The sequence below is a fragment of the Lutra lutra genome, chromosome 17 (genome assembly GCF_902655055.1).
Source record: "Lutra lutra chromosome 17, mLutLut1.2, whole genome shotgun sequence".
NCBI lineage: Eukaryota > Metazoa > Chordata > Mammalia > Carnivora > Mustelidae > Lutra > Lutra lutra.
This window is the reverse complement of record NC_062294.1, coordinates 27,289,494-27,315,317: the sequence shown is the minus strand read 5'-3', so window position 1 is coordinate 27,315,317 and position 25,824 is coordinate 27,289,494. Positions and strand designations below refer to the sequence as shown.

General features: G+C 45.4%; 1 protein-coding gene across 2 annotated transcripts; it reads left to right on the top strand.

Annotated features, from left to right (window-relative positions):
* Window positions 1–13,466: 13,466 nt before the first annotated feature.
* On the top strand, window positions 13,467–25,228 carry HERPUD1 (homocysteine inducible ER protein with ubiquitin like domain 1). 2 transcript variants are annotated; one of them, XM_047709957.1, is made up of 8 exons: window positions 13,467–13,755; window positions 16,585–16,662; window positions 16,755–16,826; window positions 17,953–18,083; window positions 20,847–20,969; window positions 21,472–21,822; window positions 23,317–23,419; window positions 24,465–25,228. In XM_047709957.1, exons 1-8 carry the CDS (start codon window positions 13,603–13,605, stop codon window positions 24,627–24,629), a joined length of 1,176 nt encoding a protein of 391 aa, XP_047565913.1. In that variant the 5' UTR covers window positions 13,467–13,602; the 3' UTR covers window positions 24,630–25,228. The 2 variants fall into 2 exon arrangements, with proteins under 2 accessions (XP_047565913.1, XP_047565912.1); XM_047709956.1 differs by having other exon boundaries at window positions 13,471–13,755; window positions 16,752–16,826.
* The last annotated feature ends 596 nt before the right edge of the window (window positions 25,229–25,824 follow it).

Here is a 25,824-nt window from a genome sequence, read left to right as displayed (position 1 = left end):
AGTGTTCTCAATCTTGCCTCAACCTGAGAAGTAGAGGGGTGGAGTGGAAAGTCATGGCCTGGCCACCAAGAGGCTTGGACCTGAGTCTCTGTCTCCCTCCAAAACTGGCTGTGCAACCTCAGATACCTCTGAGCCTCTCTGGGCCTCCGTCTGTGACATGAGAGAGCTGGACTAGAACAGGTGTCACTGGCCACCTGGCCTGCTGATGACTGTGGTTTAGCCCACGCATGGTTGATCAAAGTCGTGGGTACTGGGGGTTAGGTGGAGAACACATTTTTCAGCCCACCCTCCCCTTGGCCATGACTTCCCACTGCCCTTCCTTGTGATTGGGGGGCTCTCGAAAACCCTCCGATTCATTGTTTGGTCCATAGAGCAGCAGAAGGGTAACAGATTTCAGTCCCCAGTGTATCTCTCGCGCGCTCTCTCGCTCGCTCGCTCGCTCTCTCTCTGCGTGTGGGTAATAAGATCCTCCAACTTCATGAGTTTCAGTGGTAGGAAGGGTTTCCTGTATAGTCTTCCCTTGCATTGTGCATGGAAGGGGGCCCAGCGGCAGCCAGCAGCCACTCGGACCACCTTCCAGCAGGAGCACCTCACCCCTGTCCCCTGGGAGCCACTGTCCAGTCAGCTCTCAATTTTCTCCGGGGCATTTCAGCCTCGAGATTTCACTTCCTCCTTCGGTTCCTGCCCAGGCTTGTGGCGGCTTTGAAGCAAGAACAGTATGGCCTGTTTTTCACCCAATAGACTTGTTGAGTTCTACCTCCCAGGCAGAAAACTGTGGGCCTCGTGAGCACATGGAGCGTCCTCATTTGGACTGGATTCCCTTTTGCACACCAGCCTGGCCTCTCTCATGTGGTGAGGGAGAGGTGAGTTTTACAGGGACGAGGCCAGCTGGAATGTTCCAGAAGAACCACCTGGCTGGGAGGCCCCAAGCACATGCAAAGCAGCCAGGTTTTGCTTGTAGCTATGTTTAGCTCAGGAAGTCACAAAAAAAAAAAAAAAAAAACAACCTGCTAAATTCAAAAGCGTTCACAGAAGTGGGACCCAGGAAAGCCCAGTCACAGCTGTACTGGTAATTCCCCATTTGAAGTGAGGGATAATCTTGAAATTGAAAGCGCAGGCATCATATAAGAGCCGCTTCTTGAAATGGAGCCAAAACAAATTCAGTTTCTAAAAATGCCATGTGGGTAGAGCCTTGCAAAGAACCACCTGGCCGAGAAGACAGACTGCAGAATGCCATACAGACGAAGGACAGAGTCAAGAGAGAACGAAGTGTTTTTCGTCCTAGCTTGTAAGAGAGTTACAGACAGAGGCTCCAAGGATGTGAAAAGGGGGGTAAATACATGAGATCTAGGGAACTAGGCTAGTCTCTCTAGATAAAATGGCATTTAGAATAGGTGTGAATTATCGCTAGGATTCTACAGATAGAAAGGAGGGCTGGGGTTGGGTCCTCACAGGAGGTAGGAATAATTTGAGCAAGGACCCAAACGAGGAGAGCCCTTGTTTGGACAACAAGCAATAAGCCAGTTTTCCTGGCATATGAGGGCTGTGGATGTGGGAAAATAAGATCAGGAAAGTCATAATGTGGAAGGCCCCCACTCTGAGGCTGAGGAGCTCATAACTGACCCAGAGGCACTAGGGAGCCACTGAAGGTGAAGGGCAGATCAGAGATTTAGGAAGCTTGGCTGGTCAAGAGATGGAGGAGGCTGGAAGAGGAAAGGGCACCCAGGGAGGAGGCTGTGCAGACTGCAAAGGCAAGTCATCAAGGCCCAGCACTCTAGGAGCGGCAGAGGGCACAGAAAAGAGAGAAGAGATGGAGGAGAGGATGAATAAATCGTACCTTCTAGAACTAGGAATTTCCTAGATGAATGTGTGGGTGGAAATAGGGCCCCAAAAGTTGAGCCTGGGCAGCTGCAAGATGGGGAAACCGTGTACTATGGAGGGCAAGGTAATAGACTTTCTGCTGGAGGAAGAAAGAGTAAGTGCATTTGGGGTACTTGATGGATGAACACATCCCAGTGGGCAGAATTGTCCTAGAGCTCAGAGAGTTCAGGGTGTCCACTGATAGCTGAGTGCTCTTAGAGAACACAGACCATGCATAGATTCGGATATCACACTCATGAACAAGAATATTGAAGCCAAAGTTTGAGTGAGATCACCAAGAGTGAAAGTAGAGAGAGTGGAGAGGGTTGCAGGCTAGACCTTGGGATGGGCTATATTTAGGGGGGCAGGAAGAAGGAGGGGCAGCCAGCATAGCAGCCTAAGGACCAGCATTGGTGGGGCAGGAGGAAAACCTGGATAACCAAGCTCTCAGAAGACACCAGAGAAAGGGTTGAAGAAGCAGAGCGGACCCTCAGGACAGCTGTCTGCAGAGGGCCTGAAGCTGCTAAGAATGCTATTGAATTTGGGGTACTGGCCATCACCAGGAGCTTTGCAGAGAATCATTTGATAAAGTGGTGAGTCAGGGACCAGGGATTGAGGAATTTGTAGAGAGAAAAGGAAAGCAGCAAACAAGAATATAGACACCCTACACTGAGTAACGCAGCAATGGAGAGAAGATAAGGAAAATAAGGTGCAGAAAAATGAGTTGGAAACTTGAGGGAGAAGCAGATTCTGGGGAAGCTGTTTGGATTATTACTTTAGGGTGTGTACCAGTCAGTACAATGCTAGGCTATGCTGCAGTAACAAATTATCCTCTAAATGTTCATGGCTTGCATGGCAAAATCTGATTTCTCTTTTACAAATATCTCTGTGCTGGTTAGGCAACTCTTCAGGGCCCCTCTTCTCCATAGCAACGTCCAGCAATCAAAACTACTTCCATCTAGTGAGAACATCATCTCCGCCAGTAGCTTCCAATTCATCGAGGAAGGGAAAAGAGAGCTGGAACGTCATGCACTGGCTTCCAAGGGCTTCAGTCCAGAAGTGACGTGTTACTTCCCCTTGAAACGTATTAGCCAGATCAGTCCATGGCTCCCAACTGCAAGAGTGCTGGAAAATTGGGGGGAATGTTTGAATAGTCATTGAGCAAATGTCTCCATTACAGGGTGGGGGTGAGTAATAGAGACCTGAGTGTATTTATACGTCAGAGCAGAAAGATTTAGGATGCAAGGAAGAAATTAATTGACCAAAAGGTAGTAATGGGGGGCGCTTGGGTGGCTCAGTGGGTTAGAGCCTCTGCCTTTGGCTCAGGTCATGATCCCAGGGTCCTGGGCTCAAGACCCACATCAGGCTCTCTGCTCAGCAGGGAGCCTGCTTCCTCCTCTCTCTCTGCCTGCCTCTCTGCCAACTTGTGATCTTTGTCTGTCAAATAAATAAATAAAATCTTTTAAAAAAGAGGTAGTAATGGGGAATCAACAAAATGCAGGAAGATATTTTGCCCATTGGCAGGGAAGGCATCACTGACATCTGCCAGTCCAAGGGTGCAAAACTCTTGGGACACTTGCCTTTGTGACTTTCCCTGGCAGGGCTCCTGAGCACCAGGGCAGAAAGCGAACCTGCAGAAGGCACGTGACACGTTCCCCAGCAATGGGGCTGGCCAAGCAAAGAATGGAAGAATGGAATGGAAAAAGAATGGAAGGCCAAGGCAGGAGAGAGTCAAAGAGAATGATGAAAGTACATGGAGATAGCTGACCATGAGCTCCCAGATGGTTAGAGAGGCCAGAAGCAAACTGCAAGACCTGAGAAGACTTTGAGGGGCTGGTAGCATGAGGACAGAAAGAGTGCTCAGTGGGAGTGGGAGAGAAGGAGACAGAGAAGAATACAGGGTAGTTTGTGGTCCGTATGTATGCCCTTCAAGGCGTGAGATTCTGCAGGAGGTAATCATTTTGGAGCAAAATCTAGAGTGTCCACCATTTGACTATGAGATCTGTGAAGGTGGTAACTGGGGTAGATATTTGGGTTATTGGATGGTAGTGAGATCTCAAGGGGAGGGGCTGGGGCAGCCGGGGAGGGGTGTACTCAGGGCAGTGGCTGTTAACCGACTGGCGTCAGTGTTTCAATATCTCAGCTTCTGAAGGAGCTGAATGAGCCAATGTCAGCCATCATGGCCACCACGTCTGACTCATCTTGGCACCCCCGCACCTGGCACAGGGCTTGGCATTAGAGTGTACCCTTCAGGGACATCTAGTGACTTCACATTGTGTGGCCGTCACCACCATCTAGCTCCAAAACATTTTCGTCCTCTTGAAAAGGAAATCTGAGCCCCCTTAAACAACCCCTCCTCAGTAACCTTTGGCATTCACTAATCTGCTTTCTGTCTCTATGAACTTGACTCTTCTGGATATTCCATATAAATAGAATTGTGTACTATGTGGCCTTCATGTCTGGCTTCTTTAACTTGGCACAATGTTTTCGAGGCTCATGCATATGGCAGGAGGTGTCAAAACTTCATGACTTTTTGTAGCAGAATATATTCCATTCTGTTGATCCATTCATCAGCTGATGGACATTTGCGTTATTGCTGCCTTTTGGCTGCTGTGAGTAGTGCTGCTATGCAGTATTCATGGACAAGTTTTTGTTCAAACTCCTGTTTTCAGTTCTTTCAGATATACACTTAAGAGTGGGATTTCTGGGCCATATATGGTAATTCTGTTTAAGTTGTCCAGGAGATAAACCCTGGACACACTTTTAAACCTCATAAGGGCCGAGTTTAGGATTGTACCCACCTTGCACCCACCACCCAACTATCAGGCCCATTCTTGGCCCCAGTCATCCATCTTGACAGGCCATGCTTGGTGTCTCCTATTCAAGAGACATTTGGGGTTTTCAAAAACTAGCTCTGTTTTAATTTTCTTTAAATGAAAAGGTATGTAGGGGCACCTGGGTGGCTCAGTCATTCAGCGTCTGCCTTTGGCTCAGGTCATGATCCCAGGGACCTAGGATTGAGTCCCACATCGGGCTCTCTGCTCAGCGGGAAGCCTGCTTCTCCCTCTCCCACTTCCTCTGCTGTGTTCCCTCTCTCGCTCTGTCTCTCTCTGTCAAATAAATAAATAAAATCTTCTAAAAAAATAAAGAAATCGGGGCACCTGGGTGGCTCAGTGGGTTAAGCCTCTGCCTTCGGCTCAGGTCATGATCTCAGGGTCCTGGGATCGAGCCCTACATCGGGCTCTCTGCTCGGCAGGGAACTTGCTTCCCCCCTACCTGCCTGCCTCTCTACCTATTTATGATCTCTCTCTCTGTGTCAATTAAATAAATAAATAAATAAATAAAATCTTTTTAAAAATAATAAATAAATAAAAAGGTATGTAACAAGCACTTCTTTTTTTTTAATTAATTTTTTATTTTTTCAGCATAACAGTATTCATTATTTTTGCACCACACCCAGTGCTCCATGCAATCCGTGCCCTCTACAATACCCACCACCTGGTGCCCCCAACCTCCCACTCCCCACCCCTTCAAAATTCTCAGATCGTTTTTCAGAGTCCATAGTCTCTCATGGTTCACCTCCCCTTCCAATTTCCCTCAACTCCCTTCTCCTCTCCATCTCCCCTTGTCCTCCATGCTGTTTGTTATGCTCCACAAATAAGTGAAACCATATGATAATTGACTCTCTCTGCTTGACTTATTTCACTCAGCATAATCTCTTCCAATCCCGTCCATGTTGCTACAAAACTTGGGTATTCATCCTTTCTTTTTTCTTTTTCTTTTTTTTTTTTTTACAGTTTTATAAACATATATTTTTATCCCCAGGGGTACAGGTCTGTGAATCGCCAGGTTTACACACTTCACAGCACTCACCATAGCACATACCCTCCCCAATATCCATAACCCCTCCCCCCTCTCCCAACCCCCTCCCCCCATCAACCCTCAGTTTGTTTTGTGAGATTAAGAGTCACTTATGGTTTGTCTCCCTCCCAATCCCATCTTGTTTCATTTACTCTTCTCCTACCCCCTCAACCCCCCATGTTGCATCTCCTCTCCCTCATATCAGGGAGATCATATGATAGTTGTCTTTCTCCGATTGACTTATTTCGCTAAGCATGATACCCTCTAGTTCCATCCACGTCGTCGCAAATGGCAAGATTTCATTTCTTTTGATGGCTGCATAGTATTCCATTGTGTATATACCACATCTTCTTTATCCATTCGTCTGTAGATGGACATCTAGGTTCTTTCCATAGTTTGGCTATTGTAGACATTGCTGCTATAAACATTCGGGTGCACGTGCCCCTTCGGATCACTACGTTTGTATCTTTAGGGTAAATACCCAGCAGTGCAATTGCAGGGTCATAGGGTAGTTCTATTTTCAACATTTTGAGGAACCTCCATGCTGTTTTCCAGAGTGGTTGCACCAGCTTGCATTCCCACCAACAGTGTAGGAGGGTTCCCCTTTCTCCACATCCTCGCCAGCATCTGTCATTTCCTGACTTGTTAATTTTAGCCATTCTGACTGGTGTGAGGTGATATCTCATGGTGGTTTTGATTTGGATTTCCCTGATGCCGAGTGATATGGAGCACTTTTTCATGTGTCTGTTGGCCATCTGGATGTCTTCTTTGCAGAAATGTCTGTTCATGTCCTCTGCCCATTTCTTGATTGGATTATTTGTTCTTTGGGTGTTGAGTTTGCTAAGTTCTTTATAGATTTTGGACACTAGCCCTTTATCTGATATGTCATTTGCAAATATCTTCTCCCATTCTGTCAGTTGTCTTTTGGTTTTGTTAACTGTTTCCTTTGCTGTGCAAAAGCTTTTGATCTTGATAAATCCCAAAAGTTCATTTTTGCCCTTGCTTCCCTTGCCTTTGGTGATGTTCCTAGGAAGATGTTGCTGCGGCTGAGGTCGAAGAGGTTGCTGCCTGTGTTCTCCTCGAGGATTTTGATGGATTCCTTTCTCACATTGAGATCCTTCATCCATTTTGAGTCTATTTTCGTGTGTGGTGTAAGGAAATGATCCAATTTCATTTTTCTGCATGTGGCTGTCCAATTTTCCCAACACCATTTATTGAAGAGGCTGTCTTTTTTCCATTGGACATTCTTTCCTGCTTTGTCGAAGATGAGTTGACCATAGAGTTGAGGGTCCATTTCTGGGCTCTCTATTCTGTTCCATTGGTCTATGTGTCTGTTTTTGTGCCAGTACCATGCTGTCTTGATGATGACAGCTTTGCAATAGAGCTTGAAGTCCGGAATATAACAAGCACTTCTAAGAGATCAGCAGGATGGTATGGAAATAACAGGAAGTGAGTATCACACTCCTCAAAGACTGCAAACCACAGTCTGAGAGAACTCTTTCCTTGATCTCGCAAAGACCCTTCCCTATCGCATCATAAGGAAGGATTTGCCTCAAGGGCTACTTCTGGTGAAAAAAGAAAGCTGCTTCTGGCCAGGCTTAGCATGGGCACCAGAGCTGCTGTAGGGTGGATTTCATGAGAATGAAACAGGATGTCCATTTCCTGGGCCAAAGAAGATGGCATGCATGTGGCCAAATTAGGACTTCAGAAAAGGCCATAAAAGGAAAGGTTTCTGGCTGGAGCTTAGGGGCATCTCTAAAATCCCAGTAAAATAAGAGTTCTTTTTTTTGTTTTTTTTTTTAAGATTTTTATTTGACAGAGATCACAAGTAGGCAGAGGAGATAGGAGATAGGAGAGAGAGGAGGAAGCAGGCTCCCTGCCGAGCAGAGAGGCCGATGCAGGGCTCAATCCCAGGACCCTGAGATCATAACCAGAGCCGAAGGCAGAGGCTTTAACCCACTGAGCCACCCAGGCACCCCTAAAATAAGAGTTCTAAGAACAAAGTAGAGAGGTCCAACAGGGCCTAAACACCAGATGGCCTAAAATAAACCATGTGCTCTGTCTGTGACCTTTTGCCTCTTCAGCATTTGCAAAGGCCCTTCCAGATCTTCACAACCCAACTGTCAAGAAAAACAGATCTTGACTCCTTCTTCCCTTTGCCCTTCTCAGAATTTAAAGATGAATTGGGTCTCCACAGAGATAGCACCACGAAACTGCTATTACGATCCAGTTAAAAAAATCTCCATAGTCCTTTCATTTCCAGATTTCCAGAAATCTCATTTAAGGATCTGAATGTCCCTTTAGCCCACTGTATTTCTTTTTCTGATCTGCTTGCACTTCTGTCTTTGAAAGACACAAAATCTGTATTGTATGAGTTCATTTCCATGGACTTTCCAGAACAGGCCTGGGACTAGGATTGTGGGGGAGGGTGAGTGGGTAGACTGGGAAGGGGCACTAGGGAACTTTATAGAGTGACAGGAACGTTCTAGATCTTGACAGGGGTGTGGGTTACACAGACAAAGACACCTGCCAAAACTCTTTGAATGGGACACTTGAGACCTGTGTATTTTACTGTGTGTAAATTGTACCTCAGTACAATTAATCACAAACTAATAATTGCAAAGAGTTACTAGCTCTGTGACCTTGAGCAAGTTCCTTAAACTCTTCATGCTTCAGTTTCTCCCGCTATAAGATGGAAATATTGATAGCCTCCTGCTTCATAAGGTCGCTGTGAGGAGTAAATGGATGCCCCCAGGCAAGGTTCTCGAAGCTGTGTGTGTGGCATGTGGGAAGCACGTCATAGAGTTCACCGTTAGCTCCGCTCATGAGCCAACCTTCGTTCCCCCCTGTTTTATTTCTGCAATGTCTTATTTTCCATTTTTCCCACATTTCCTTTTGGGGTCTATCCTAATGCTTGTCTATGTTTCCCCTTGAATGAATAGTTGGTCTTCTGGCCCCAGTGTCTCCCCCTCAGATGCAGCCTCTGTGATGACACAGAACCACACTGATGGTGATGTCCCACGCTGATGTCTCTTCTACTGCTCCTACAACTGCCACTGCCCACAAAAAAGGCTCCATCTCTCAAGGGTGACAGTATAGAGTCTTTCTGGAGGTGGTCCCAAGAGTTCTTTGCAGTCTTACCTGTCGCTGAGGTTATCATTGCTATTATTTTATTATTTTATTTTTAAAGATTTTATTTATTTATTTGACAGAGAGAGAAGGGAGCGCACACAAGCAGGGGGGAGCAGCAGAGGGAAAGGGATAAGCAGACTCCCCACTGAGCTGCGAGCCTGATTTGGGGCTTGATCCCAAGACCCCTGAAATCATGACCTGACCTGAGCAGACACTTAACCACATGAGCCACCCAGGCTCCCCTCATCACTTTTCTTTTTGTGTTTTTTGTTTTTGTTTTGTTTTGTTTTTTAATAAACCCTATAATTACTGTCAAACTTGACCAATGGTTTCCAAACCTGGCCTTTGGACCAGTACCAGCTTGGCATCAGACCCCATTTAGTAGAACTAAAATGGGCTCCAGACAGCCATCCTGTATTTTTGTTTGTTGGTTTCTTCATTTCCATGTTTAGTTGAAGCATGAGGTGCACGCAGGGAAAGGCATAAATCCTTAGTGAACAGCTTGATCTGTTTTGACAAATGTCTGTACCTGCGTAACCCACACCCTATCAAGCTAGAATATTTCAACAGTCCAGAAGCTTTCTTCATGTCCAGTGGTGTGTTGGTAAAAGTTTAACAACCGATTCCCTGGGGTAAAAAAACGCTCTGCTTTGTAGTGCTTGCTGATCTCTGTGGTGTAAACATTCCCAGCATGGCCAATTTCAAGCCATCAATATGACGCTACTGTAAGAGTTGTCACTGAAGAGGCTCACAGTTGGGCCTTGTGTCACCCTACCAGCTGACTCGGACACACCGCTGCTGTGTCCCTTCCAAGTCAGTCTCTGCCGGCCCCATCCCCAGGCCACCATGAGTCCACGTCCATATGAATGGACTCTTAAAATTCGTACTCTTTTTGCCTGTTTCTTTCACTTGGCATGGTTTTGACATTCATTCATGCTGCTGTATGTATCAGGAGTTGGTTCTTTTTTTTAATTACTGAGTAATATGCCATTGTAAGGGTGTTCTCTAGCTTTCTCATCCAATCTCCTGGTGATGGACAACTGGCCATTCCCAGTGTTTGGTGCTATTATGAATAAAGCTGCCATGAACATTCTTGTGCAAGCCCTTCATTTCTTTGGGGTAAATCCCTGTGATAGTAATGGCTAGATTATAGACAGGTGTGTGTTTAACTCTATGAGAAACTGCCAGACCGATTTCCAAAAAGGATGTACCATTTTTATACTCCTATCAGCCACGTAGGAGACTTCCGGTTGCTCCATATATTTGCCACTACTCGGTGTTGGTGTTGCAGGGATCTTTGCCTTTTTTTTTTTTTTTTTCTTTTTCCTTTTTTTTAAGAGAGGGAGGCAGGGTGAGAGGAAGAGAGAGAGAATCTCAAACAGGTTCCATGCCCAGCACAGAGCCCAACATGGGGCTCAGTCTCACAACCCTGAGATCATGACCTGAGCCAAAATCGAGAGTCAGATGCTTAACCAACTGTGCCACCTGGGTACCCAAGACCTTTACTTTAAAAAAGAGTGCCTTGGGTGACTTTGTGTCATAGTTAGGTTCAGGAACCACTGGACTGGACTGGTTTCAGTTTGCTAAATACTAATGGCTAACATTTATCAAGCACATGGCTAACATTTATTGAGCACATCCTGTCTGGATCTGTCCCAAGACCTTCAGCAATGTTCTATCGTGTAACCCTCAGAACAACCCTATGAAATATATACTGTTATTCTTCCTATTTTTGCAGAAGAGGAAAATTAGGTACAGAGAAGTTAAATAACTTGCTTAGGGTCACATAGCACTCAAGCGGCAAAAGCTAGGTTTGAAAATAGGCAGTCGGGCTCTGGGACCATGAGTTTAATCACTGACTTATACTTGTCCATACAAATTCTGTACACAGCCATCCTGTTGGACCTAATCAGTAATTGCTGACATTATTATTGTTATTTCAATCCCACACATCCTTCAAAGTTCAGCTCAGATTCCACCGTTTCCACCAACTTTTTTCTGACTACCCCCTCTGCTCCTGCTACTATCGAATCCCTCAGTGTAATCACAAGTCCTTCAGAAATGTGGGAGACTTCTGGGTTGTTCTTTATTTCTGTATTTTTGTATTGTCTTATCACCCCCCTTTATCTTTGTGAGGTTACTGAGATTAGGGTCACTCCATGTTTACCTTTCTATTCCTGGCATGTTTGTGGACTTGAATTTAATGTTTTTTTTTCTAAATATGCTATAGGCAGAATCACCAGAGTCCTTTAAAAGGAGCTCTTACTGGGAGATAAAACGGACTCACAGAAATTAGATTGCCTCTTCCCTAAGGAAAAAAACACAACCCCTTTACTTTCTTACTGTTAGAAGTGGATGTGCTATCTAAAAGGGTCTTGATGCTTGTCACCATGAGCTCTATAGAGGAAACCATGCCATGGGGCATACTTAATTTCCCAATAAAGCCATTATCTCCTGCCTGGCTGCCTCCTTTAAGGCTTCTGCTTGTTTTAAAAGGCTTGGCCCCACTGGCCAGCTTCTAGCTAGTTCCAAGACTACCAGATCATAATCAGTCATTTTCTTCCATCTTGTATGAAAGCAGGACCAGCTACCTAATTTGTGAGGACCAATGAAAACGCAAACCTTCTTTTTCAAAATTTATTAAGAATTACAGATGGTAACAGCAGAGCTTTAAACCAAGAGTGGAGTTCCATGTGACTGCACAGGTCCCACACCTGTGGAACCAGCCCCGATGAAAAGCGACAGAGCCCCCCTCCCTCAGCAGACAAAAACCAATCACTGAAAGCTGAGCATGGGGACAATTTCTGTCTAAAGCCCTCCACCCCACTTCTTAACATAAAGACTGCTGAAAAAGAAACCACCCTAGTTCTGTGTTACATTAAGGCTGTTATGGATTGAATGTTTAAAAAGATGTTGAAACCCTGACCCCCAGTACCTGTGAATGGGACTGTATTTGGAAATGTGGTCTTTGCACATGATCAGACTAAGATGAAGTCAGTAGGGTAGACCCTAACCCAGCATGACTTGTTGTCCTTATAAAAAGGGTGCAGTGGGGGTGCCCCGGTGGCTCAGTCAGTGGAGCATACCACTCTTGATTTTGGCTCAGATCATGATCTCAGGGACATGGGATTGAGCCCCCTACCCTGCTTAGGCTCTACACTGGGCAGGTGGAGTTGGCTTGAGATTCTCTCTCTCCCTCCCCTCGTGTTCCCCACCTTCTGCTTGTGCACTGTCTCTCCTAAATAAATAAAAATCCTTTTTTTTTTTTTTAAATCCTTTTTTTTTTTTTTTAAGGTTTTGGGTGGGGGGGATTGGCACACAGAGATGGACATGCATGGAGGGAAAATGATGTGAAGGCACACACACATCGTGATTGTGATGGTGAAGGCAGAGATGGGATGATGCAGCTACGCCACCCCAGAACTCCAAAGATCGAAGCCAAGTACCAGAAGCTAAGAGAGTGGTATTGAACAGGTCTCTCTCAAAGCCCCCGGAAGGAACAAACCCTGCCCAACACTTTGATGTCAGACTTCTAGCCTCCAGAACGGAGATAATCCATTTCTGTCCTTCAAGCCACCCAGTTTGCAGTACTACACCCACTAACCAGAGCAGGCTCCTCCCGTAGCCTCCTGCCCTTGCCCTTGCCAAGCTCCTGACACCTGGATAAACAAATGTCCCAGCAGGATTGGACGGGGCCTGCACAATGTCAGTTTTGTTTTTCATGACTTTGTTTTGTTTTGTTTTGTTTTGTTTTTCTTTCCTACAGAGGGGAGGGAATAAGATTCCTTTTAGAGAACTTTTAGAGAACTGAGAATCTTCCCCTCCTGGTCTCAACCCCAATTGAAAGGAAGTACGTGTTAGTATCCTATAAAGCGAGGCCCTTTGCGAGGGTCTCCCACCCTAAGCTGGATTGCGTGGTCCGTTTGCCAGTCATAAAGGTGATGCCCCACACTTGAGGGTGCAACGATCACGTCTGAGGCCACAGATGAAGGCAACAGCCGGTGGGAAGCTTCTGTCCTTGGCCCCAGGAGGAACCCGCCCCATTTCTTCCTCGCCCTGCTAAGGCCGACCTTGCCCTGCTAAGGCCGACCTTCCGGGTGAATTAGCAAACGGAATCCACCGAGCTGTTCTTTGGGCTGGGGTCGGTGCAGGCATGGGAGGCCACCACCGTAGGGCAGGCTGTGGGGCCTGACGTCCTGGGCCGCCCACCGGGAAGGGAAAGAAGTGCACCCTGGCGCTTGGTGCCAAAAGGGGCGGGGAGAGCTGCTTTGTGAGGGCACAATTTGCAGAAGCCGCCAGGCCGGGGGTCTTCCGGCCTGACCCTCCTGGAGGCGCCTGGAGCAACCCGAGCAAGGGCGCACCCAGCTCTGTCAGGGGCTCAGCGCCCCAACGGGCCGCAGCGCACCCAAACATGGCCGCGGAACCCGTGTTCCGGGGCCGCAGCCGGGACTCCGGGTGACGCAAGGGCTACGGGTTGCATCAGCCCGCGACCACGTGCTCGGCCCGCCCTCCGCCCACGGATCCGGGCGTCAATTGGGCCACGTTAGGGCCGTGACCTCCGCCTCAGCCAATGGGCGGCGGCCACAGAGTGTTCTCGCCGCAGAGCCCAGGCGCGAGGTGCCTATAAAAGGAGTCTGAGGCGGGGGCGCGCGCCCCAGAAACGCGAACTGTCGTTGCGGAGTTTGTGGGCGGCAGCGACGCCGCCTGCCTGGCATCTCGGAGCTCCTCGGAACCCACAGCGCAGCCGACATGGAGGTCGACCCCGAACCCGAGCCTGAGCCCGTCACGCTCCTGGTGAAGAGCCCCAACCAGCGCCACCGCGACTTGGAGCTGAGCGGCGACCGCAGCTGGAGCGTCGGCCGCCTGAAGGCCCACCTGAGCCGCGTCTACCCCGAGCGCCCGGTGAGAGGGGCCCCCGACTCCCGCGGCCACCGCCTCCCGCCCCGGCTGTCATCCCCTCGGCCCGCCTCGCGTCCGCCACCCCTTCCCTTACAGCTTCTCCCTTCGCCGTTCCTCCCCAGACGGGCTGGTCCTCACCAGGTCACTTCCCCAGGGCTGGGGTCTTGCCCTGCCCTGCCGGGGTAGGCGCCGCGCCGCCGGGCCCAGTGGCCGTCACCTCCACGTCCTAGGCCGCCATCGCTCCGCCTTCCCGACGGGCCGCCTTCCCCTGTCACCTCGCCTCTCGTGGTCCCGGCCCTAAGACTGTCCCCCTCCAGCCCACCTCCCAGACCACTGCCCCGACCCCTAGGTCTGGCTTCCGGCCTTAGCCAAGCCGCTGAGACAGCAGTTTGACCTTGGGTGAGTCATTGCACCCACCCAGCCTCAGTTTCCCCGAAAGGACAGTGCGACTAGGCGTTCTGCATTAGGATTCCATCCACTGGATGAAGTGGGTTTTCTGAATGCCGCGTCTCAGTGTGGAGCGGAGGAGGCAGGGGCCGGCCCCGGGCGGGTGGTTAGGGAAACAAGGTGAGGGCCCAGGGAGTGTGTGCTTAAGGTCCCACACCCCGGAGCGAGACGTGGCTTTTCCCCTCCCTGTCCACCTTCCGCCCTGGGCCCCTCCCTGCCGCGCCGGACTGCGTAGCCTTTGCTGAGTCCCGGGGAGGAGCCCGGCGCGCTTTCTGGTTAGAGTGTTCTGGAAGGGGAAGCAGGCAGAAAAGAACCTCCCTGAGCCTGGGTTTTAGGACTTTGGCCCCTCAATTACAGACTTCCTCGCTTTGTTTTGGTGGACACATCTGTCAACATCACCCTTAGCACCGCCCTCCGTCCCCACCACGTGATGGAGGCGGCTGCATCCTTCCTGTATTTACTTTCTACCCTGATATTATGTAAGTGTCAGCAGTGTGCCTTACTGCCCACAAGTGTAATTCTCCCTCAGGCAGGAGGAGACATTGGGCCGGAAAAGACTGTGGAATTGTTCCTCCTTATCTGAAAAGTTGCTGTGTGTGGTAGCTTCGGGGTTAGGTTCTTTTTGTTCCTTCTCATTCAGTACCGAAGGTAGAAGTATTTTCCTTCTGAGTTGTTCTTTTGAATTTTGCTTATTTACCTAATAAGCTTTTATTCCTTTAGCATACCACTCGGGACTGTTGGTAGTTTCACCGCAGCTGCTTCCGAGAAACTAGGTGGCCGTGTTGCTGTGAGAATGGCTCTTAGGTACGTAGGTGTAGTCGCTAGTGGCATCATTTGGTAAAGGCAGTGTTTTGGAGGAGAGCGTCCCTTAAGGGCTTCCTTGGGTGACAAACATCACTCCTATTAGTAAGTCTGAAGGCCCAAATAAAAGACCTCTCTGGTGTGTAAATTTGTGCTTAAAAATTATGGCAGGAGAGCACTCATCATTTGGTTTCTAAGCTGAGAAATCTTTTATATAGTAGTTTGTATACTTTTATATATAGTTGTTATATACTTTTATATAGTTGTATACCATATTTAATTTTTTTCAAATTAGCCTTCTGGGTGAAGACATAGCATATCATTTCACGCCTTTAGAAGGAAAACCACAAGGGCGCCTGGGTGGTTCAGTGGGTTAAGCCTCTGCCTTCAGTTCATGTCATGATTTCAGGGTCCTGGAACGAGCCCCACATTAGGCTCTCTGCTTGGCAGGGAGCCTGCTTCCCCTCCCTCTGCCTGCCTCTCTGCCTACTTGTGATCTCTGTCAAATAAATAAACATTTAACAAAAATAAATTAAACCACAGGCAGCTATGGTTTTCAAACCTTTACTAGTGTGGAACTCTTTACTGTAATGGAGGACCCCGCCTCTGCAGTAACATTTTACAAAATTACGTGTGTAGCATTACCTGTAAAGTCAATCAGAACAGTGGTGAACACAATATCCAGTTAGGTTCTGTAGTTTGAGGTGCATAGTGTCAAAAAGTCCTGATTTTATACAGATAAGTAGTTGCAATTATTGTTTCGATTGCTTTAAGCAGTTTATAATCTCCAGCTACTTGGCAGGAGCAGCTTTATTCCAAATTTTGCATAGTTGTTTGTTCTGGCATTGGTTGATGATCTCCAGGGTACTGGCTTTGGTATATATCATTTGAGGCTGTTAGTTTTAAGTATGACTTTTAAAGGAATTAAAAATAGATTTTAAAAGGGAGATTTGTATGAAAAGTGTGGAGAGTCCCTGTGGTTTTGAAATCCCCGGGAAGGAGAAGAGGGGTTGGAATCTTGACTCTTCAGCAGTAGATGACCTTTGACAAGTCAGTTTCAGACTTTTCCTCCCTTCAAACAGGGCTACTAAATCTCACAGGGTTGTATGAAGTATTACCTACACACCATCTCCTCTATACCTGCATTTGCAGGTAAAAGTCTCTTTGAGAACTTAGTTTAGAATTGCTTTATGTTATCTTAGGACAATACTAGGTGATTTTGGTGAAGGCTGACCTTGCTTGGGAGTACTTTGAGTTTTCTCTACAATTTGTGTTTTCTCTATAATCTGTGTTTTTAGTGGCAGAAAGGAATTTCCTTGGGAATTTATAAGTCAGATGGGTCACCATAGGTTTTGTGGACTGGAGATAATTTTGTCATCCTAAATTTATTTGCAGGTTAGAAATTCAAAGTTCACCACTTTCTAAAGAAGAGCTTTGTCTTTGAGACCTTTGAAAAAATGCTTTCCTGTGATTCTAGGGGAAAAAAGACCCATATTCAAGTTATTTGTATAAAAGTTTCTTCTGTGTTTGGGAACTTGTGGGAGCTAAATGCTGACCTGTGCTACTCTTTCTTTCCGTGACTAGCGTCCAGAGGACCAGAGGTTGATTTATTCTGGGAAGCTGTTGTTGGATCACCAGTGTCTCAAGGACTTGCTTCCAAAGGTACATCATTTACACCTTAACTTTTGAACGTTTTTTAAGTGCTTACCAGGCCGAATTCAAGTCCTAAAGTACCTCCTAATTATTTTTAGCAGGAAAAACGGCATGTTTTGCATTTGGTGTGCAGTGTGAAGGGTCCTTCAAAAATGTCAGAAACCAGCGCAAAGGTATGTCTGCTTTTTCAAGATTATGACAGTCTCTGTCAATTCAGACCCTCATGGTAGAAATAAAGGGAGTTGGAGAAAACTTGAGATTTTATTGCCTTTTTATCAAGTAATAGTTTTTTCCTCCCCAGTAAGAATCAGGAATTAGAAACTTACCAGTACAAGTGCATGTTTGTTACTACAGTAGTAGACTATATCATTAGTGTTACAGTGGAAAGTAGACTTCTACGTTATACTATCTTCTGGGATATGATTTGACCTTCAGTAGCGGTGTATCCAACAAGGCACTCTAAAATGGGTTTTTACTGACGTTAGCACATAATAAGCTTCTTCTAAGGAATCACTAATTCCTAATATCAAGTGATATCTAAAGACTTACTTACGTTTGATGGCCAAAATCACTTATTTTTTATTTCACAGTGTTGATTGAATATATAGTAATGATATTCTAATGTAATGACACATTCTAAATTAGGATTATGACTCTATTTCCCGAAACATCTGAACATAGTATAGGAAATTTCTTTCCTTTAGGTTGCTGGCTAGGTTGTACTTACAAATCTTGTTGGTCAGGTTTTATTTCTTGATTTAGTAAATTTAGCACCGTAAGATTTGTAGAACATTATCAGAATTCTTTCTACCAATGATAACTTTGTTGGAAGATTTTATTTTATTTATTTATTTATTTTTAAGATTTTATTTATTTATTTGACAGACTGAGATCACAAGTAGGCAGAGAGGCAGGCAGAGAGAGAGGGAGAAGCAGGCTCCCTGCTGAGCAGAGAGCCCGATGTGGGGCTCGATCCCATGACCCTGGGATCATGACCTGAGCCGAAGGCAGAGGCTTTAACCCACTGAGCCACCCAGGCGCCCCTTGTTGGAAGATTTTAATGAAATTACAGCATAGTTACTCTAGGAAAAAATAAGGACTTTTAAAATATAGATTGAAATTGGATTGACAAATTTCAGAATTTTTTTTTTACATAACACTGCATCTGTTTAATTTTGTTAATAAGTTCAGAGGTGGGGTGAGGGACAGAAGCCATTCACAGCAAAAGAATCCTTTTAGTTTGGTTGCAGACAGTTGCATCAGATCCTTTGTTCTAATATTGATATTGCACTTCCTTAGGTTGCTGAATCCACAGAGCAGCCTGCTGGTCTCCATCAGGGACAGTATCCTGGGGATTCCTCAGGTGATAGCTTAAGGCAAAGGGAGGTTCTTCGGAACCTTTCTCCTTCTGGATGGGAGAGTATGTCAAGGTGAGTGTTAGAATAGAGAACCAGGTTTATACGATGTGGATGGGCATCATTTGCATCAATTTTAAGAATAAAGTATGCTTATAGTTACAGTCGAGAACTTGAAAATGTACAAAATTTTGTTTTTTAAGGGCTTCGCTTTCATGTATAATTTTTCTTAATATATAGAGCCTTTTAAGAACATGTAAGTATATGGGGATCCACATGTTGAAATGTAGGTATTTCGCCTCCCACATGGGTGTGCTTTGCATTGTGCTGACCTCATGACTGGGACTTAGTGCTGCTTCAGAGAGAACAGCTGGTGTAAGCATCTCACAGCTGCTTTACTGAGTGGCTCTGTGCTTTGTCATAACAACGAGTGACAAAAGATGAAAAGATTGTTTGAGAAATGCTGTGCCAAGGACTGAGTTGGCAGTACTGGAGGAAAAAGGTCTTTTCTTTAGACTTTTTTTTTTCTTTTTGTTTTTAAGATTTTATTTATTTGTCAGAGTAAAGCAGGGGGAGCAGCAGGCGGAGGGAGAGTCAGGCTCCCTGCTGAGCAAGGAGCCGGATGTGGGACTTGATCCCAGGACCCTGGGATCATGACCTGAGCCGAAGGCAGCCACTTAACCAACTGAGCCACCGAGGCATCCCAAAAAGGTCTTTTCTTTAGAGCAAAAGTCAGGAGTGACTAAATGCTCTGATGTTTGGATTTCATAGCTCTTGGGACCTCCTCTTACAAAAGTTCTTAGGAGAAAAAAAATTAATTACAAGTTAGAATTGTATAACCCCTCAATTGCCCTGGTTTCCTTTTCCTGGTAGTTTTTAAATTTTTTTTTTTTTTAATTTGACAGAGAGAGAGAGAGAGAAAGATCACAAGTAGGCAGAGAGGCAGGCAGAGAGAGAGAGGGGAGGAAGCAGGCTCCCTGCTGGGATCATGACCTGAGCTGAAGGCAGAGGCCTTAACCCACTGAGCCACCCAGGCGCCCCTTCTGGTAGTTTTTAATATTTCATTTTGACAGATCGGGTATTTGAGGAATGATGAGTTGTGTTGTTTTTTTTTTTTCCCTCTGTAACGGAAATTTCAAATAGAAAAGCAGAGGGAACGGTGTAGTGAATCTTCACACAGCCATCACCTGAGCCCAATAATAATGATCACAGTTTTGTCATGCTTGTTTTATCTATTCCTCCTTTGCTTTTTCCTTTCTGAAGTGTCTAAAAGTAATTCCTAGACATCATGTCAGTTCACCCCTACATACTTGAGTAAAACCGTAGTTATCTTGCCTATCTGCAATGCATGTCCTCATCAGAGTTACAAAAGCACTTTGTTATCCTCTCATTTCCTTGAGCTGTAATATTTTTAAATGATCAAAAACAGTATCATACCAAGACTTACTTGATTGGAATACCATTTTAAAAACACTCTGGGTAGGGAATTTGGTTAAAAGATTGTCAGCATAAGGGCACGTAGGTGGGTCAGTCAGTTGAGCGTCTTAACTCTTGGTCTCAGCTCAGGTCTTGATCTCAGGGTCATGAGATCAAGCCCAAGTATTGGGCTCCACGCTGGGCATGGAGCCGACTTAAAAAAAGACTGTCCACATATAGATTGGATAATTGGATAGAAACACTTAAAATTGCTTCCCTTATTCAAGCTATACAACTTGAAATTTGTGGCCCATATGTATATGAATTTTACCTTGATAAAACTTGTCGATTTTAGGGATGCCTGGGGGGCTCAGTTGATCAGCCATCTGCCTTCGGCTCAGGTCATGATCCCAGGGTCCCAGGATGAGGTTCCACATTGGGCTCCCTGCTCAGGAGGGCCTGCTCCTCCTCCTGCCTGCTGCTCCCCCTTTTTGTGCTGTCTCTCTCTTTTGCTCTGTGACGAATAAATCTTAGAACAAAACGAGAAACAGCGATTTTATTCAACATATAGTTATTGAACAGCCAATACACATAACTTTAAGGTTGGGAGGTAACCAGCAGAGCTGATCACATAACCAGTTCCCAATCTTTCCACAGTACTTTTGGTTTCAATTTTGTGAACTGCTGCCAAAGGAGTTCACTGTGTAAGGGACACAAAGCCAAAGATGACACCCATATGCTCTGCCCTAGGCTGTTTAAGAAACAGGATTTTGGTGTCAAATAAGTCTCAAACCCAGCCCTGCTACTTAGCTCAGTGACTTCGTGCAAATCCCTTGTCTTCCCTGAGCTGTATTCAGGCTCCCTTCTGTGAAATGGAGGGGAACGCTTCCTCCCCACAAGGTTGTTGGGGATCTGGTGAGCTAACAGCCCAGCCTGTACAGGGCACAGTGTCGGCAAGCACATGTGAGTGAGGCCACACACAAAACTCTGACCCCCGTGTAGCTCAGATTTAGGGGTGGGGAGAAATAGGTGGCAGGAGAGGGGGTAGTTTTCTTTAGGAAAGGCTTTTAGAGAGATGTGGCTTTTTAGAGCTGCTCTTTGAAGGATAAGTTGTGGGTTGAGAGCTGCAGTGACACTCAGCAAATGGAGACTGGGGGTGAGGATCCGCCTAGCCTGAATGGGTCCAGCTGGTTTCTACGTCCTAGTAATGACGCAGTGTCCTTTGTGCCCCCGTGGGACCTGGGCCATGGTGGTAGGGCTCTGTCAGCACTTCCTATGCTGGTATTACACAGGGGATCACAAAGTAATCTGCCTGCAACTATCATAAAGCCTCTCTCTTTGAAGTCCTAATTGTAATTTAGACCTTTCATTTATTCATACTAAACCAAGTCAAAATGAGTGTTTTAAAAAAATCTTTCATAGACCTGAAGCTGCCCAGCCAGCATTCCAAGGCCTGGGGCCTGGTTTCTCGGGCTACACAACCTATGGTTGGCTGCAGCTTTCCTGGTTCCAGCAGATCTACGCTCGGCAGTACTACATGCAATAGTGAGTCCTTCCTGTCCTGCTGGGGGCGGCCACGCTGGGGATGGAGCGGGGAGGGTATCCTCAGTTTCTGCAGAACCCTGCTCTGTCTGGTCTGGGGGGTGGAGGAGAGTATACATCATAACTGCTACCTAATTTGTGTATTAATTCGGGGGGCTTGTGTCTGTATGTAGTTTGATGACTTCACTTAGAATCAGTTTCTTCCTTTTTAATACAAGGTATCTTTGGTTTTGTGAAAAGTTGAATTTGCTACTGTACCATACTTGTATGGTTTATACTTTTAACTCCAGATGAAATTTGCCATGTGGCTCTCTCAGGAGCAGAAGAGGCATTTACAGATTCAACTGTTAGTAAAGAAATTCTTCACTAAGTTAAACGCAAGTTTTTCATGTACCTACTTACCATTCTTAACAGTAAAAGACCCTTTGTAACTAAGACTATGAGAAGCACAGTCTTCACAGTGCTTTGCTCTCAACAGTATCTGCCTCTGTTGATTTTATTTTAGTTTAGCGGCCACTGCTGCATCAGGGGCTTTTGTCCCCTCACCAAGTGCACAAGAGATACCTGTAGTCTCTGCACCTGCTCCAGCCCCTATTCACAACCAGTTTCCAGCAGAGAACCAGCCAGCCAATCAGAACGCTGCTCCTCCAGTGGTGGTTAATCCTGGGGCCAATCCAAATTTGCGGATGAATGCACAAGGTGGCCCCATTGTGGAAGAAGATGATGAAATAAATCGAGATTGGTTGGATTGGACCTATTCAGCAGCCACATTTTCCGTTTTTCTCAGTATCCTCTACTTCTACTCCTCCCTGAGCAGGTTCCTCATGGTCATGGGGGCCACCGTCGTTATGTACCTGTAAGCAGATGATTTTGCTTTCCTTTTTCCCCTTTACTATAAATTAATGCGGCATGGTGGCTCAAACCAAGTACAGGTTTTTCTCTTTTTTTAAGCAGTCGTAGTCATTATTTATGGGAGTGTTAAGATTTTATTTAGTTATTAGAGAGTGAGAGCAGGAGGGGCAGAGAGAGAGTCTTAAGCAGGCTCCATGCCTAGTGCAGAGCCCGATGCAGGGCTCAATCTCATGACCCTGAGATCATGACCTGAGACGAAATCAAGAGTTGAACGCTTAACCGACTGAGCCACCCAGGCGTCCCTGTGGAAGTGTATTTAATAGCATATTATTCTGGCACCTTCAGTGCAAAGAACTGACAGCCTCATTGGGCACTGCTGAGAACACATTAATTGTATGTTAACGCAAGAAGAAAGTTCTGTTTTCTTCTGGGTAAGGTCCCTGCCAGGCTCATGAACCACAATAATATGGTCATTTTAAGACATGAAAGGGAAAATTGTATTTGTTTTGAAAGTTTATCAATCTGTAGTTGCTGCCTCCCAGGAATAAAGGTCAGGCACTGACAGCAGCACAGCTCTCAAGGGCCACGCAAAGCTCTGAACCTTTACAGACCTGACACTGGCTTTATCCTTGACTTAGAGCAGTGCTTCTCAATCAGGATGATTTTGTACTCCTAGGGTGTGACACTTTGGACTGCCAAAGCTGGAGGGGCAGTCCTGCTGGCATCTAGTAGGTAGAGGCCAGACCTGCTGCTAGACATCCTAGAAAGCATAGGACAGCCCCACAGTAAATATCCAGCCCCATAGGTCAGTAGTGCCAAAGCCGAGAAACCCTTGCCTGGAGTCATATGTCTTCTTTGTGGTCATAACTGACAAATTTTTCCTATAGAGTGAAAATGGATTTTTATTTTAGTTTTAAAAATCTTAAGAGAACAATATTTGATAATATAATAATTACTCTTATATCCAGAATTAATCATTGTTAATATTTTGTCACATTTGCTATAAGACTTACAGTTAATTAGATTTTCCAAATAAAATTTTAGCAACACTTTAAGTTTTTTAGTCTCTAGAATCATATTTGTGACCAAATTTAGGTCTTATTTTTATGTAGGTTATTAGATATTACAATCCCTGCTCTGTGTGCATGTGTGTGTGTATCCCTCCCTCACCTCCTGCTCAGGGTTGCACGTGTAAAGTTTAGTTCGGGATCAGCAAAAGCACTTACTGTATTCAGGGTGCTGTTAATGTTGGGGGGCACGCAGTGCTGAATAAAACAGTCCTCATAGTAACCCTGAAGAAGCTGAGAGGCCGCTGAGGAAGTCTAGGAGATGGTGAGGTAGGAAGTCTCTGCAGATGGGCCTGTGAGCTTTTAATGAGAGCTGCTGTGATTAGAGGAGGAGAGCAAGGGGGACCTTATCTAATCAAGAAGACCCTTAAATTCTTGTACAAATTTCACTGTGATTAGCTAAGATGAACTTTTATGTGCTTCCTTTGAAGGCATCACGTTGGGTGGTTTCCATTTAGACAGAGGCCAGTTCAGAACTTCCCAAATGATGGTCCTCATGAAGCTGTGAATCAGGACCCCAACAACAACTTACAGGTAAGGAGCTCCCGGGGGGCCCAGCAAGCTTCGTGTGAAATGCCAGACTCTCAAATCCTTAATGTTTATTTAGCCTCATGGTTTACCATTTCCTTAGGCTGAGGTTTCAGGATTTTTTCACATTTGTTCTTAGAGCACTAGGTTTTTGTTTTTTGTGTTTTTTTAAATAAGATTTATTTATTTTGAGAGAGAACAAGAGCATGCATGCGTACAAGCCCGTGGGGGTGGGGAGAGAGAGAAGGGTAGAAAGAATCTCAAGCAGACCGCCTGAGCCGAGATCAGAGCCCAGCACGGGGCTCAGTCCCAGAACCCTGAGATCATGACCTGAGCAGAAACCACGAGTCAAACGTTTAACTGACTGAGCCACCCAGGCACCTCGAGCAGTAGCTATTTTTATAAAAAACATTGAGTATGCCATAAAATCCACCACGTATTTTAGTCTTCTGGCAATTTGCATTTTGGTTAATGTAAAGAATGTTTTTTAAACTCACTATTTTGAGCATTCAGAGGCCTATAATGATGTGTTATACCATGGAAACTGCTAATGGATAGTTACTGGAATTAAACCTTAGGAAGATAAGCATGTCTCATAGAACAGATTTCCTGGAGTGTTTCCCTAGATTTGTAGAATAGTTTAATCCATAATCCTAAAGGATATTCTTTGTAATATAAATTGTCACCCTTGCATCTGTTTCCAGAACATTTTTAGTTTCTTAACTCAAAATACTGCCAAAATTGGAATACCCATATTTAATGAAGTGGTTAACTTAATTCATGAGTTTAATAATGAAGATGTAGTTACTTCATTTGTTCTAATACTTAACTGCCAGGGGTTTTCAAAACTATGAGAAGGTCACCAGCAGTTGTGCTGTGAGGCCTGAGAACTCCATCCAGCCTTGGACACCATTCCCTCAGGTCCTGTCTGCCTGATTGCTTTGAGTATGAGACCAAGGATTAACTCTGCCCTTTCCTAACATTATTACGTTATTTGGCATTTGTCATGGTCCTAATGGCTTTATCACTGTGTTTCATTATAATGCTGTAGGAAGGCTCTGATGCTGAAATTGAAGACCCCAGCCGCCTCCCTCCAGACAGAGACGTACTAGACGACGAGCGGACCAGCCCTTCATTTATGAGCACAGCCTGGCTTGTCTTCAAGACTTTTTTTGCTTCTCTTCTTCCAGAAGGCCCCCCAGCCATAGCAAACTGATGGTGCTTGCTTTCTGGCTGCTGGAGGCTTCGACAGGCATGGACTGGATCATCTGACTCCAGCTGGATTTCTTCACTTGGACATGGCAATGGCACAGAATTTAAGAATCAGCAAGGAGGAGGATATGCTTTTGTGATAAAGCAAAAGCAGAAACTAAGACGTGAAGCCAAGATACAAATTGATGAACAAAAAATGTCCAAGGCTTCTCATGTCTTTTTTTCTCTGAAGAGCTTTAATATATACTGTATGTAGTTTCATAGGCATTGTAAGTAGAAGGCATTAGTGTCGCATGTTTATGCCTGAGGAACTTTTCAGATGTGTGTGTCTGCATGTGTGTTTGTACATAGATATCATAGATGCAGAAATGGTTCTGCTGGTACGATTTGATTCCTGTTGGAATGTTTAAATTACACTAAGTGTACTACTTTATATAATCAATGAAATTGCTAGACATGTTTTAGCAGGACTTTTCTAGGAAAGACTTATGTATAATTGCTTTTTAAAATGCAGTGCTTTACTTTAAACCAAGGGGAACTTTGCAGAGGTGAAAACCTTTGCTGGATTTTCTGTTCAATAAAGTTTTACTATGAATGACCCTGGCAGAGACTCCTGTCATTTTAGCAGTTTGCTCCATGTCCATGTCACGGGATGGTCGACAGTTGAGTTGCTAACTTGTAAGTCCCCTGCACGTTCTGCTGCTTTTTATAAAAGAATTGTTTGTACTAATAAAGAATGATAAGGTAAGGCCATGAAAGTTCTAATTTCCTAAGAATATACTTGTATTTGTCCCCATTCCGTGATTCCAACAGTACTGGCTTAATGTGGTAACCCATCAAAGTTGAATTCCCCAGGTTTAGAGTTAGTGGCATTGAGGCACCCGGCTGGCTCAGTCGGTAGAACATGGGACTCTCTATCTCAGGGTCATGAGTTCAAGCCCCCCATTGGGTGTGGAGCCTACTTTGGAAAAGAAAAAAAAGTCAAGTCACTAACTACCTTCCACTTGGCAATTCTGTGATAATTACACCTGCTCATCTAGCACTGGCTTTTGTAAGCTGAGCTTGCTTTAGTGATTTTAATCTTTTAAGTATTAATTTTGAGACTAATCTTAAAAACACAGTTGTGTGTATTTTTCACCCACAAATAATGCTATAGGCAGAATGCTGAAAGCCTGGGCAGGGTGTTTTTGGCACACAAA

What these genes read in the sequence shown, in the direction of transcription:
- HERPUD1 (XM_047709956.1), top strand. Translation starts at nt 13,603, where the DNA reads ATGGAGGTCGACCCCGAACCCGAGCCTGAGCCCGTCACGCTCCTGGTG. An exon ending in TCAAGGACTTGCTTCCAAAG is followed by an intron (nt 16,663 to 16,751) that starts GTACATCATTTA and finishes AATTATTTTTAG; the next exon opens with CAGGAAAAACGGCATGTTTT. An exon ending in GGATGGGAGAGTATGTCAAG is followed by an intron (nt 18,084 to 20,846) that starts GTGAGTGTTAGA and finishes AATCTTTCATAG; the next exon opens with ACCTGAAGCTGCCCAGCCAG.